Genomic DNA, 14845 nt, shown 5'->3' with positions numbered 1-14845 from the left:
CGTTCAGTTACAAGAAATCTCCAACCTGAGGAATGGAGATTGTATTTAGGCTAAACATGTTTGACATCACTGAATGAACTGCCCAAGGTGGCCTTAGGAGGGTGCAAGAGGTAATTGTCATGGTAATGGAGGTAGCTTCTGACTTGAGTTGCTGTAAAAAATGGATTGATGAATTCATGGAAGATAAATCTACCAAGATCTACTGACGGTGCCTTGCTAACCCCGACGCTGGGAGCAGTTTCCCATCAAATACTTGGTGAAGGAAACAATAGTAGTGGAAATATATTATACCAAACTAGGTATTGTCATCAGAAAGGAACAGGATTTGCTCTTATTTTTATATACTAATAATTTGCGTATAAGGGAGAATATCTGTAGCTCAGGGTTGAAATGAGGGGTCCTTGGTGCTCTTTGAGCTTGCTTGTTTTCTTGCAGATATTTCATTACCCAACTAGGTAACATCATCAGTGCTAGTGACTTGTCTTTTCAATGTTGATGGGAAGGGTCTTGTTGGTTCCTTGATTGGGCTGTTGTTTACTGTTAGCTTGTCTGCATTGGTGATTCCTTGATTGGAGTATTGTTTATTGACTATTAGTCTAGAATTGACGTTAATTTCTGCTGTGTTGATTGATAGTAGGGAGGGGTTTTGGTATTTTTGTTTCCCTTTTAGCTTTTCGATTGTCTGTTTTGAGTGGTATGCACAGATGATGTTGTGTATCTCTATGTGCCTGTCGATGGCTGATTTATCTGAGTGCTAGGCTTCCTGGAATTCTCTACCATTTTTGGATTTGATCTAGGATGCTCACAGTTTCCCAGTTGAAATGGTTGATTCTGTACATGCTGTGAAATTAGGGACTTTTCATCATGTCTTCTAACTTCTAGTTTGTGTTCATGGATGCACTCTGCTTGTTTGTCCTACATAGTGGCTGTTACAGTCCTTACACTCTATGTGTTGTGGTCCACCAGCAGCCCGCAAAGCTAGCAGTGGAGTCAGACAGTGAGGAGGCTGAGGAGGACCATGGGCCAGTACTGGAGTCTGGGGAAGGCCCGGATGAGGGCTTTACATCGGAGGCAGAGATGGAGCCATCTGGGAGTGATGTGTGGACTCCGGAGCCTCCAGAGCCAGACAGTAAAGAGGCAGAGAAACAGGAGGAGCCTGTTCCTAGTGCATGCATGTGCAGAGCTGCCAGAAGGCAAGAGCAGCTAAAGCAAAAAGGATGACTCGGGAGTAAGGCCAAGAGATGATTGGCCCCTCCTATAAGACTTAAAAGAGCAGTAAAGGCTCTTGGGCTCTTTCTAGGAAAGCAACATTGCTAAATCTGTTTTCCAGTCTTGTTTCTGAACTTCATGGGGCTTTGCCAAGAAAGGCCTTTGGCAGGGTACTAAAGAAGGTAAAGGTTTGTGATAAGCCCGAAGGACTTTTTCTGAAGGGCTTGTTTTGGAATTAATTTGGACTAAACTGGGAATGAAGTAATTCTCAGCTGTTATAATAAAATAGTTTTGCTTGTGACTAATTGTGTCCTGTAATGACTAAGTGAGCCTAGGACACAACACTATGTTGTAGATGACTCCTGTTTTTCTTCTTCTGGGGCTAGGGTAAATAGACAAAACAATCAAGGAACTAACAATGTAGGACAAATAAGCTAACAATAAACAAAGGCCTCATTAAGAAATCACCAAAACCATTCCACCAACACTGATAAGGCAAGCCACTAGTGTATAAAATAAGAACAAACCCTTCTGCCTTTTAGCATTGATGATGTTACCTAGTTTGGTAATGAAACTTCTGCAAGAAAACCACAAAGCTTGGAGAGCACCAAGGACCTCACAGTTCAATCCTGAACTACAAATATTCTCTTCTATCAAGAACTATATGATAATTTGTGACCATTTTGAAGAGCATATGGAAGCTTGTGCAAATTTTCAGAGGTTCTATAGCAGTGATGGCTAACCTTTTTGCCATCACGTGCCAGGAAGGGGTGGGGTGGGGGAGGTTTGCCCGTGCATGTGCCCACACCCATAATTCTATGTGCCCCGCCATGCACATGCGAGCGTGACCCCCCTTTCCCCTCCCACTCCTGGCACACGATGGCCCGGTAGGCCCATTTTTCTTTCTCACCTGACTCCAGATCCTTTCTATGCATCTGGGGAGGATGAAAACAGCCTTCCCCACCCCCTCGGAGGCCGGAAGTTGAGAAACGGGCCGTTTTGGGCCTCCGAGGGGGCGGGGAAGGCTGTTTTCACCCTCCCCAGATGCATAGAGAGGATCTCGAGCCAGGGAGAAAGAAAAATGGGCCTTCCCCTGCCCCCACAGGCCCTCTTCTGGTGGCCCAAAAGGGCCAAAAATCAGCTGACAGAGCTGAGCTGGCGTGCCAGGCAATATGACTCCGCTTGCCACCTGTGGCACGCGTGCCATAGGTTTGCCATCACGGTTCTATAGGAACCTAGGGGCTCATCTTACGCAAACAAATTCCAATCGTTTCATGAGTAAATGGGGATTTTAGGTCAAGTCGTTTCCATCCTAGTCCAATGCTTTAACACGGCGCCCTGAAAAAAGACAAATATAAATTTGCTTCTGTCATATAAATCCAGCACATTCCTTCTTGGCATATTTAATGTTCTTTCCCGTAGACTCAGTACTCGTTTCAGAAGTTTTCAATGAAATGGAAGTTAAACCAAAGAGCAGAAAGCAGAAGGTCACATCAAAAACACCACCAATGCCTTCGCTGACAGCATTCATATCACAACAAAACGACACATGGAATTGATACAAAAACCAAAGAAAAGGGGAGAGCAAATCCCAGAGTTAGTCGCACTAACTTTTTTCCAGGAGAAAATTTATGCCCTGCAATAAACCGAAGCCTGGCACTTGGTAGTAACTCTTGAACGAAGCAACCATTTGCATGCACCAAGCATGCCAAAAGAAATCCTTGTTAGTATCCTTTGACGTTTTTCAGCATGTTGGCACCATTAAGTTGCATCCTGCATGGCACCTTTTCTCTCTACCCCCCAAATGACAAGCATCTTATTTTTCTTTTCTTTTTTTTTTTTACACAGAAGTGAACAGAACCAAACAAATGGAAAAAGTCTATGCAGCAAAGACAACTAAAAATCAGTACACCCATGGTGCTCATCCCTCCAGTGAATTCTACCTAGTGTAGTACCTTGTGGCTATCCGTAGTTCCACTCTGAATCTAAGTGCACAGGAATTTCTCTCCCCCACTTGGCAGCACAGGCAAAAGAACACTTTGATTCAGGGCTGCCCAAATCTCTGTGAAAGGATAACGGTGACCTTTGACACTTGAAGAAGTTGCAGTTAATGCTGAAATCTGCTCCTTCAACTTCTAGCTTTGGACCAGTTTTAAAGGGTGTACTCTTTCTTGAGTCTCCTTGCTGGGGAGTCCTGCCGAGGATGTTGTGTCAGTAGCAGTGTTTCAGCTTTTCTTCCAGCTTCTACAATCTTCCTTGCTTGCTAATGAGTTAATATCTCAATGCTAACCCTGTCTGTTCCTGTGTTTGATAGAGTCCATGTTGCTCCATCCACGTACATGGAGAAAGCTCGCAGCAGTTTGGACTGAATCTGGAATATTGCACATTCGGTAACCTTTAAGTTTAACCTGCGCATTAAATTAAAACATAGTAAACAAATTTGTTTCAGAAACAACAGAAAATGATCCAGAACATGTTACATTTATGCACATTATTAGATTGTCCCTTTGAGGTGCCACCCCGAGTTGAGTTTGGTCCTGTTATTAACTTTAAAAAAATTGATCAAGAGTCTAAACAAGACACTGCAGGTTCCTTAAGGCTATGTTTCCCCAGAACTTCTGGATGTAAAATATACTTTTTTTTTTTTCATTTGTCCATGTACTGCAAAGCAGCTCTTGTCCATGGCAAATTGGAAAGCAGTTAACAAAAACCAAAAAGAAGGGGGGAGAGAATTAAAATCTGAAGCCGAGGAAGATGGATGCATTTCACAGCTTCATCTGCAAGAAAGAGAAAGAAACAAAAAGGAAATAATAGTAATAATTTGGTCCCCTTTGGAAGAACAGCAATACCTTAATAACTCTAATGTTGATAGATCACCAACCTGTTATTAAACAATGATACAATTTGGTGAAATCATTATCAGCTGATTAGTTATATTTTAGCAGATTCACTCATTAAATCAATATTTCCCGACCTTGACAGTTTAAAGAATATGTGGATTTGAATTCCCAGAATTCCCCAGACAGCCATATTGGCTAGGGAATTCTGGGAATTGAAGTCCACACATCTTTAAGTTGCCAAGCTTGCAAAACACTGCCTTAAATAAACCAACATTTTTGTAAAAGAATCTTGAGGGTAAAGTATCCTTTGATATAGCCAAAATGCATGAATGCTGCACAAAGTTGCCTTTACATATATTCTTTTTCCTGAAAGTAAATTTTCACTCAGCAGGCCTGTTGCTGCTAGAGTTTTACAACTATAGAAGAAGGCTTTGATTCTGAATGCTCCAACAGTCAGATTTTAATCTTTTAAACACACAAATCTATTTGCATATTACATACTCTCAAATTACGGTACATATTCCCATCTTTGCATGACGGGATGGAATTAGAAGATGCTTTATTCACCCATTCTTTGTCTTCACTGACTGCATTACGTTGTATGATTAGATTAGTTATATTTATATGAATTATTACACATATCATGTTTTTATTGTCATTAATTCAACAAGACACCAAGATGCTTTCTGAGTGGATCCCTCTCTTTTTAATTTGTTTTACCTTTGCAGAAATATACAAGTATTTACGAGACAAAACAGTCCTGGGGGACAATCATTTTCAGTTGCCTTGGAAAGCTGGATGATTTTTTAGGGAGAAAGATCAGGCAGGAGACCAAACAAAATGGAGAGGCTTGATATCAGAATAAGGAGCGTCTCACTTTGCAAATGTATTTTGCAGGGCTCTCTGTGGAATCAATCAGTCAAAATCAATCCATCAAGCAACCAACCAACCACTATGCAGTTTTTCCCTTTCAGAAAGGAACTCAGAGTTGGTTTCATATTTAATTTACTTTTTGTATTGATCCCCATGTTAATTATTTTCAGCTACTCAGATCCCTCTGTTGGGAAAAAATATCAAATAAACTTGAGCCTTGCAAGCTTCCAATTTGCCAGTATCTTAAACTGCAGAAAAAACAATTACTACCAACCTGCCTTCCATTGAGGACCTGTATACTGCACGAGTCAAAAAAAGGGCTGTGAAAATATTTACAGATCCCTCGCATCCTGGACATAAACTGTTTCAACTCCTACCCTCAAAACGACGCTATAGAGCACTGCACACCAGAACAACTAAACACAAGAACAGTTTTTTCCCGAATGCCATCACTCTACTAAACAAATAATTCCCTCAAGACTGTCAAACTATTTATTAAGTCTACACTACTATTAAACTTCTCATCGTTCCTATCACCCATCTCCTCCCACTTACGACGGTATGACTGTAACCTTGTTGCTGGTATTCTTAAGATTTATATTGACTGTTTCCCTATAACTATCATTAAGTGTTGTACCTTATGATTCTTGCCGAATGTATCTTTTCTTTTATGTACCACCGAGAGCGTATGCACCAAGACAAATTCCTTGTGTGTCCAATCACACTTGGCCAATAAAGAATTCTATTCTATTCTATTCTATTCTATTCTATTCTATTCTATTCTATTCTATTCTATTCTATTCTATTCTATTCTATTCAGAAGCTTGAATAATTCTAACTGGCTCTCTACAACATATATAGTGCGTGTATGCCACTGTAGGAAGTTAGCATCCATCCCTTTCTTAGGAAAATGAGATATTTTAGGAAATATTAAAAGGGCAGAATATTTCCCCTAAAAGGGAGGTAGAAACTCACCCCCCCCCCTTTGCCAATGGCCCATTAAGGCCTGAGCCAGTCTATTCCACATAACAAAGATCTACCTCCTTCAGGCAGAGCCATAATAGGAATTGCCCAAGGCCCTTTCATTACATCATCACCCAACAAGGCTCAACAAAGCTTGGGACTCAAAAACATAACTTACAAAGTTGCCCCTGCATGGCCCCATGGGAATCTGACAACCAATCAGAATACAAGCTCAAATTCAAAAGCCCAGAAAAGGTATAAAACCCAGGCACTCTCAGCATCTCTTCCCCTTTTTTTTCTTCACCCAAGAACTTCAAGGCATGTGATCCTGCCCTCCATTAAAAACCATCTTTCCAAGCAGCCACCATGTTTCCAGTGTCTTTTTCCCCACTTGGAACTGAACCCAGAAGGACATTTCTTTCAATACCACTTTGAGTTCTTGAATGAATGAAAAGAAGGACACACAACCAATCACTCAATCAATCTGTTCAGTAAAAGGCGAATAGGTAAGAAAGTTGGATGAGACCTCTTTTCCACCATTTTAAAGAAACAGGATTAACTCATAACTTTCCAACCTGGCCTTTGGGAAGTATCTATTTATCTATCTATCTATCTATCTATCTATCTATCTATCTATCTATCTATCTATCTATCTATCTACCAACCTTTCTTTCTTTCTTTCTTTCTTTCTTTCTTTCTTTCTTTCTTTCTTTCTTTCTTTCTTCTTTCTTTCTTTCTTTCTATTTATTATGTTGCTATTCTAATTATGTTATAATCCTGTTGCTTTTGAATTGACTTTCAAACTATTTTGATTACCTGTCTTGGATAGAAAACAGGATATAAACAAATAACACAAGGGAAGCTTAAGATCTTTAAGCCACAACTGAATCCAAGTCCATTCAGGACTTGTCCATCCTATGGCTCCCTCTGGTGGTGATCATCATGGAAAGGAACCATCTCCGCTAGGATCTTTCAGCACCCAGACCTTTTAATGGTCCTTAAACATTTCAGGAAATTGCTTTGTGGTTAATTTGGGCTGCTCATTAACAAATGCAAATTGACAATATACTGTGTTAACACTTTCTTTTTTTAGCAATGATCACTGCTGTTGCTGTGCTAATCTTTTCTCTCACCTACTGGAAGATTTTTAATAGATTAGCTAATGTCCCCCTAAGAAATGTAATAATATAAATATATCGTTGTATATTGCTTTTTTGGGGGGGAAAGGGAGTGAAACAGGCTGCCTTTGATGCAGGTTTCTGGTCTCTGCTAGGTTGCAGGAATTGGGTTTGTCTAGTCTAGTGAAAAGAAGGACTAGGGGAGACATGATAGCAATGTTCCAATATCTGAGGGGCTGCCACAAAGAAGCGGGGCTCAGTTTTCCAAACCACCTGAAGGCAAGACAAGAAACGATGGATGGAAACTAATCAAGAAGAGAAGCAACCTAGAACTAAGGAGAAACTTCCTAACAGTGAGAGCAGTCAACCAATGGAATGGCTGGCCTTCAGAAGTTGTGGATCCTCCATCACTGGAGGCTTACAAGAAGAGACTGGACAGCCATTTGGCAGTGATGGCTAAACTTTTCCAGACCGAGTGACCAAAGTGCGCATGTGTGCATGCAAATGCATGCGTGTGCACATGGACCCCCAAAATGCAATGTGTGCACAGCCCCCATGCATGCACCCCAACCCCCACACATGCACGCATCTCCTGCATGTGCCCTGTGCACCACATGCATGGGCGCCCCCCCCCCCACATGTGCCCACCTCCACACGTGCCCTGCTCCCTGTGCATGCAGGGCAGAGAACCAAAGACCAGCTGGCTGGCGGGAGGCGTGCGCGCATGTGCAGCAGAGCTGAACTGGGGTGACGGCTCACGTACCATCAGAAAGAGCTCTGCGTGCCACCTCTGGCACGCGTGCCATAGGTTCGCCATCATGGGTATAGGGTTTTTTGCTCGTGAAGGGGGTTGGACTAGATGACCTTCAAGGTTCCTTCCAACTCTTATTCTGTAAAGGGCAGCCTGTAGCTAAGGCTAATGTCAACTTGCAAAGCTTTCAAGTTGCCATGAGCAGAAGAGAGGGAGAGAACCGAAGTGCATTCCATACATTCTTTCTGACCGCAATCAGAAGGAGGGCGTTAGGTTTCACAGCCAGCCAAAGTGGTTAATTGGAGAATGTGATTTATGACATGGCCAGAGAGGAGGGGAGAGACAGGGTCATAGGGGAACGTTAATCTACACAGGATCAGTCCTAACTGCATCCCAGTATTGCCGGAATGGTGCTCCTAATGAATATATTTCCTTTGAAGTTTGGATCATGGCTCATGAATTAATTAGGGCATCTTTCGGAAACTTGACAGCTAGTTTATGGAGCTTCACTGCATAAGCACCGAACAGTATATAAAGGCCTTGCGGTAATATTTTTGGCTGCAGTGGCCTTTGCCTAAGCAACAAGCATGAGCCCAGGGGGACACAACCAGCCAAGAAAAAAAGTTCCCAACTTACCACCTGTGACCTGGAATTATGACTTGCTGACATTCTCATATATGACATCGCTAATGCAAAACTGCTGTTTCTTCTTTAGCCACATTAGTTGCACACACTGGTGAATAAAAATGTATTGTTCCTGTAGAAAGAGAACCAAAACACCACCAGTCACCCATATATAGTTATGATAGGTCCCCTGCTTCCAGGGGTGGGCTGCTGGGGGTTCTCAGGGGTTTGGGAGAACCTCTAGCTAAAATTCTGTGCAGTTCGGAGAACCCCCAAATCCCACTCCTGGCTGGCCCTTTCCACCCTGCCCCACCCCTCCCAGGAGTCCCCATGCAGCCCATTTTGGATGCAGGTAAGTGCAAGGCATGCGCAGAGGCTCAGGGACGGCAAAAAACAGGCCTACCGGAAGTTCGGGAAGGCTGGAAACAGGCCCATTTCTGGCCTCCAAAGGGCCTCCAGAGCCTGGGGAGGTCATTTTCGCCCTCCTGGAGGCTTGGGGAAAGCCTCTGGAGCCCAGGAAGGGCAAACCCCCCCCCCCATGGTGCTGAAAGCTGACTAGGCCATGCCCACCATGGCCACACTCACTCAGCAACCGGGCAAAGAATCCCTGGCTAAATTTTTTGAAGCCCACCCCTGCCTGCTTCCCAGGGGTGATATCCAGCAGGTTCTGGAGAACTGGTAGCGGAAATTTTGAGTAGTTTGAAGAACTGACAAATTCCACCTCTGGCTGGCCCCCGAGTGGGGTGGGAATGGGGATTTTGCAGTATCCTTCCCCTGCCACGCCTACTAAGCCACACCACCCCCACCAAGCCACGCCCACAGGACAAGTAGTAAAAAAAATTGGATTTCACCACTGCTGTTTCCCAATACATTTGGGCTGCTGTCCTTTAGCCAGCTTTATTACAAATTTCTTCATCAATTTTCTAGGAATTGTTAGCACCAAAAACACACACACACACAAAAAAAATCTTGGCTTTATTTTCTCCAGAATTCAGATCGGAACATTACTTTATGATTTCCTTAATGTTCTGATCTCTTTAAATTTTTTTTTGGAAACCAGCATTTTCCAATCCAATCAATTTTAACATAGGTGGACTTCATCTCCCATAATACCCCAGACAGCATTGCAAGATTTGCAAGACAGTTCAGGTATTACAGCTTTGGGGGGACTTCAAAAATGTCCTTCAAAGTGCCCATCTACTGTTCGTCAGCTTACAACATTAGCTTCTGTTTCATCAAGGAGGCTTATTGGCCATGTGGTGAACCAGGAGGATTAATTTTCCACTGCATAAAGAAACCTGAAACCAGGTGGAAAGAGGTTTGCTTTGCAGGTTTATATCGAAATGAATTCAGAAGAGCGGCTCTAAATTTGCTCCTTAAAGGGAAACTGACATCTAGTGGCCAAATAGATGTGTTTTCACAGCTTGTTCTGACATGAAAGTACATACACTATATCAGAGGTGGGTTTCAGCAGGTTCTGACCAGTTCTGGAGAACCGGTAGCGGAAATTTTGAGTAGTTCGGAGAACCGGTAGTAAAAATTCTGACTGGCCCTGCCCCCATCTATTCTCTGTCTCCCAAGTCCCAGCTGATTGGGAGAAAATGGGGATTTTATTTATTTATTTATTTATTTATTTATTTATTTATTTATTTATTATTCAAATTTCTATACCGCCCTTCTCCTTTCGGACTCAGGGCGGTGAACAGCCAAGATAAAAACATCTATACAAACATCACAGTTAAAAATAAAGTTAAAATAATTTATAAATTTGGCCCATAATTTAAAACTTGTCAATTAAAATCAATATTAAAATTTTAAAACTAACTCTAAAATCAAGACAGACCGGCTAACTGAAAAAAATAAGTTTTTAGGGCCCGACGAAAAATTTTGCAGTATCCTTCCCTCGGAGTGTGGTGGGAATGAAGATTTTACAGTATCCTTCCCCTGCCATGCCCACCAAGCCACACCATGCCCACCAAGCCACGCCCACAGAACCGGTAGTAAAAATTTTTGAAACCCACCACTGCACTATATGTATGAATACATGGCTGAAGAGGTTAGAACGGGTCCCCAACCCCCAGTCTGTGGACTGACACCAGTCCGTGGCATGCCAGCAACCAGGTTGTGCAAACAAGCAAAGCCTCAGCTGCAGGATGCAGGCAGCACACGAAACCACACCCCGTCCGGTCCATGGGAAAACCTCTCTCCATGGAATCGATCCCTGGTACCCAAAAGATTGGAGGCTACTGGGTTAGGACACCTTTTCCCATTTTGTGTTATTCTAGATCTAGAACTACCATATCTCGAGTAGAAAAATGCAGATGACCAGCAGGTGGCAGCCAAGAAATACATTAACTCTTTACTGCCACCACTTGGTGGTTCTGAATATCTGCACTGGTGATTTGGCACTAACTGGCTTGTGTTGCCTGAATTGCAACTGAACTGTGTCACACTGGGAAACAGCTGATTTGGAATTCTTGCTGGAATGTGAGACAAATTCAACAGGGCATGAAACAGAAGTGTTATCCAAAAATAACCCTCCAAAACTCAGTAGTAAACCTGTACATCCTAATGTTGGGGATACAACTTCCCAAATTGTAAGCTGCAGTTAAAACATACTTTTGCATTCCTTTCCAATTCCACAATTCTTCTACTATTCCGATCCTGGCAATCGAACACATCGTATCCTGCTCTTTGGGGCTTCATGCTGCCACACATTTGGGGCATTCAATAAGTTAGACCTGATTTGCTGAAGCATGACAGCACCCTACTGCGTTGTGTGTAAGAAGAGAAGGAGGGAAGACATAACATGGTTTTGCCAGAGGAACAGGAGGTTTGACCAGCTGGCAAACAGCAGGGTTTCACTATCCTTACAATAAGTTGGCAATATCTCATCCGTGGATATTTTGGAAGAAAGGTTAATTGAAAGCAACTCAACAAGCAAATGGAAAAGGAAGGTATCTAAAAGGACCAGCATCAGATCAGACCTTCAAGGTTGTAACAATGACTTGGATGCATAAGGAACAGCCTAGTGAGAATTATTTTGGAAAAGTACTATTATCCCACGACATACTGGATTAAAGGAATGTTTGCCTTTTTTTTTTTTTTAAAGGCTATTTTTTCTAGTAATCCAAAAACAACACAATATATTTCCCTCTGGTCCAGTTTTTGTAACATTTTACAAGAAAACTAATCAAGGAGAGAAGCAACTTAGAACTAAGGAGAAATTTCCTGACAGTTAGAACAATTAACCAGTGGAACGACTTGCCTCCAGAAGTTGTAAATGCTCCAACACTGGAAATTTTTAAGAAGAGGTTGGATAACCATTTGTCTGAAGTGGTGTAGGTTTTCCTGCCTAAGCAGTGGGTTGGACTAGAAGACCTCCAAGGTCCCTTCCAACTCTGTTATTCTACTCTATTCTATTCCCAAGTAAAGTACAAGAATGAATAATTTTATGCCTAACTTGATACAATTTTATAAATATTTTAACATATATATATCAATTTAGCATGTTTCTGTTTAATGTTTTTTCCCTATTTGTTTGCATGACTGTTTTTTATGCTTGATGGTTTTGTAACTAAACAAATAATTAATTCGTACTAGTCGTTCTGTATATTGTTGTCTCTTGGATTAAGATGCAAATAGGAATGTAAAATATTGCTGCTGGACTGTACCATCTCAGATTGCAGTGGGGTTTTCCGGGGGGGGGGGAAGGTGGAGTCATGTTTGAATTCTCCCTCTGAAATTAATACATGAAAAGAACTGCACATAAAAAAATAGGATTTCCAGGAGCTGGTTCTAGATTCTGTGTGTTTGAACCAGAGGTGGTATTCAGCCGGTTTGGACCGGTTCACCACAACCGGTAGCGGAAATCGCAGGTAGGCCCACCCATTTGCCCCGGCTCTATGCCATCCTGTTTAGACATGTTTTTGAGGCCAGGCGCATGCGCGGAAGGCCAGGCACATGCGTGGATGGGGCATATGCGCTCACATTTGTGAACCAGTAGGAAAGTAAATGAATACCACTCCTGATCTGAACTGTATGTCTATCTGGACATGCAAACACAGATATATTTATTTATTTATTTATTTATTATTCGAATTTCTATACCGCCCTTCTCCTTTCGGACTCAGGACGGTGAACAGCCAAAATAAAAACATTTATACATAAATACGATTAAAAATAGATTTAAAATAATTAAATTTGGCCCATAGTTTAAAATTTATCAATTTAAAATCCATATCAAAATTTAAAACCAACCATAAAATCATAAAATCAAGAGAGACCGGCTAACTGAAAGAGATGAGTTTTTAGGGCCCGACGAAAGGTCCGGAGGTCGGAGATCACTCGTATCTCTGGGGGTAGATTGTTCCAGAGGGTAGGTGCCACCACAGAGAAGGCTCTCCCCCTGGGGGTCGCCAGCCCACATTGTCTGGCCGACGGCACCCTGAGGAGGCCCTCTCTGTGGGAGCGAACTGGCCGGTGGGAGGCTATTGGTGGCAGAAGGCGGTCCTGTAAGTACCCTGGCCCTAAGCCATGGAGCGCTTTAAAGGTGATCACCAACACCTTGAAGTGCACCCGGAAGTCCACCGGAAGCCAATGCAGCTCGCGCAGGAGAGGAGTCACATGGGAGTGCCCCGTCGCTCCCATAATCCCCCGTACGTCCGCATTCTGCACCAGTTGGAGCCTCCGGGTGTACCCCAAGGGAAGCCCCATGTAGAGAGCGTTACAATAGTCCAGACGAGAAGTGACGAGTGCTTGAGTGACTGTGCGTAGGCCCAAGTCCACCTCAATAATGAACAATCTTTGCTTGTTAACCCTTTGAGACAGACCAAGAAACAGGCATAGTTCCTACCATGGTTTTTATAGTTGCAAGGTAGAATAACAGAACCTTAGCCTTCCAGAGTTTCTTCCTGCCCCATCTTATATCTCTTTTTATACCAAATCAGGTGGGGATTCTTGAGGTTCATGTTTTCCTCTTTCTTAGGACAGAAAGATCTTTCCTAAAAGTTCTCTCCTTAACGGTTCACTCCTTCCTTCTGCATTCCCAAGACTAGGTCTACATCAGGGGTGGGTTCTACTTACCTTTACTACCGGTTTGCATCATGCCCGCATGCGCAGATCACTTCTGATGACATCTGGGTCAGTGGGCGGAGCCTCCCGCCGGTTTTACTACCGGTTCTTGCGAACCGGTCAGAACCGAGGGCAACCCACCACTTGTCTACATCCCTTCCCACTGCATGATTGAGGCCATTTTCTCTCAGCCTGACCCACCACACAAGATTGTTGAGGCAGAAAGAGCTCTGTGTACATTGCTTTGAACTCCTGAATGAAATTGGGTTAAATCTATTAAATAAATAGGCAAAAAGGATAGTGGTGATGTTAAGTTTGCACTCTCATAGATGTTCACCCTTTGTAGGCACAGCTATTTTATCTTCTCCCACTGGTTTCAGTTCTTTCCATTTATGCCGGTTACTTCTTTTATAGTGTGAAGTTCAATATTCTATATTTTCTAGTCATCATTCTAGCCAGTGGTGAAATCCAATTTTTTTTACTACTGGTTCTGTGGGCGTGGCTTGGTGGGTGTGGTGTGGCTTGGTAGGCGTGGCTTGGTGGGCATGGCAGGGAAAGGATCTATTTCACCAAGCCGGGCTGGCATAAATCTCTTCTAATTGTTCTAAATCTTTATGCTGCAAATTCTTAACCGATGAACCAAATTGGCTTAATCATCTTATATTCACATTTTATATGTATGTTATTTTAACTGTTCACCGCCCTGAGTCCTTCGGGAGAAGGGTGGTATAGAAATTGAATAAATAAATAAATAAATAAATAAAATCCCCATTCCCTCCCCACTCCTGGGGGAAGGATATTGCAAAATCTCCATTCCCACCCCACTCTGGGGCCAGCCAGAGGTGGTATTTGCTGGTTCTCCGAACTACTCAAAATTCCCGCTATCAATTCTCCGAACTGCTCAAAATTTCCGCTACCGGTTCTCCAGAACCTGTCAGAACCTTCTGGATTTCACCCCTGATTCTAGCCATTGTCTATTCACTGCAGGATGAAGGCCTATATGTTTCTCAGGAACCAAAGGAAGCCTTAAGCAAATAAATGAATCAATCTGGCTGTTTGAAATATGCATAAGTAAAAGTCGTACCTCTGTCTGAACCATGGACATCCGATAAGACCTCATATCGGACACCATTCCCAATATATCTACAAATTCATGATCATGAATGTGTTGTAAAAGCCGGTCTAATGCTATGAAGGTCCCAGTTCGTCCTACACCAGCACTGCAAAACAAACATAACGTTATAGACTTTTGCTTCTGAGGTGAGAAATATGCTTATTTTGCATTCTGTTCTGAGAAATCTTATAAACTGCATAAGAATAGAATACTTTATTGTCACTTTGAATGTACACTAATCGGCATACATTAAAATGAAATAACATTGCATACAGCTCTC

General features: G+C 42.5%; 1 protein-coding gene across 1 annotated transcript in view; it reads right to left on the bottom strand.

Annotated features, from left to right (window-relative positions):
• Positions 1-3580: 3580 nt before the first annotated feature.
• PTPRO (protein tyrosine phosphatase receptor type O) overlaps positions 3581-14845 on the bottom strand; it is a 155369-nt gene continuing 144104 nt past the window's right edge. Inside the window, exons 25-27 of the mRNA XM_070947053.1 lie at positions 14536-14671; positions 8391-8511; positions 3581-3617 (exon numbers count right to left, since the gene is read on the bottom strand). Of these exons, the coding sequence (XP_070803154.1) occupies positions 8407-8511; positions 14536-14671 (241 nt within the window). The 3' untranslated portion in view covers positions 3581-3617; positions 8391-8406. The remainder of the gene's footprint in view (positions 3618-8390; positions 8512-14535; positions 14672-14845) is intronic.

Source organism: Pituophis catenifer, unplaced genomic scaffold (genome assembly GCF_029215685.1).
Source record: "Pituophis catenifer annectens isolate HBS135680 unplaced genomic scaffold, rPitCat1.0.hap2 SCAF_7, whole genome shotgun sequence".
NCBI lineage: Eukaryota > Metazoa > Chordata > Lepidosauria > Squamata > Colubridae > Pituophis > Pituophis catenifer.
Note: the sequence above shows the minus strand (reverse complement) of the source record. Positions and strands in the feature narration are given on the sequence as shown.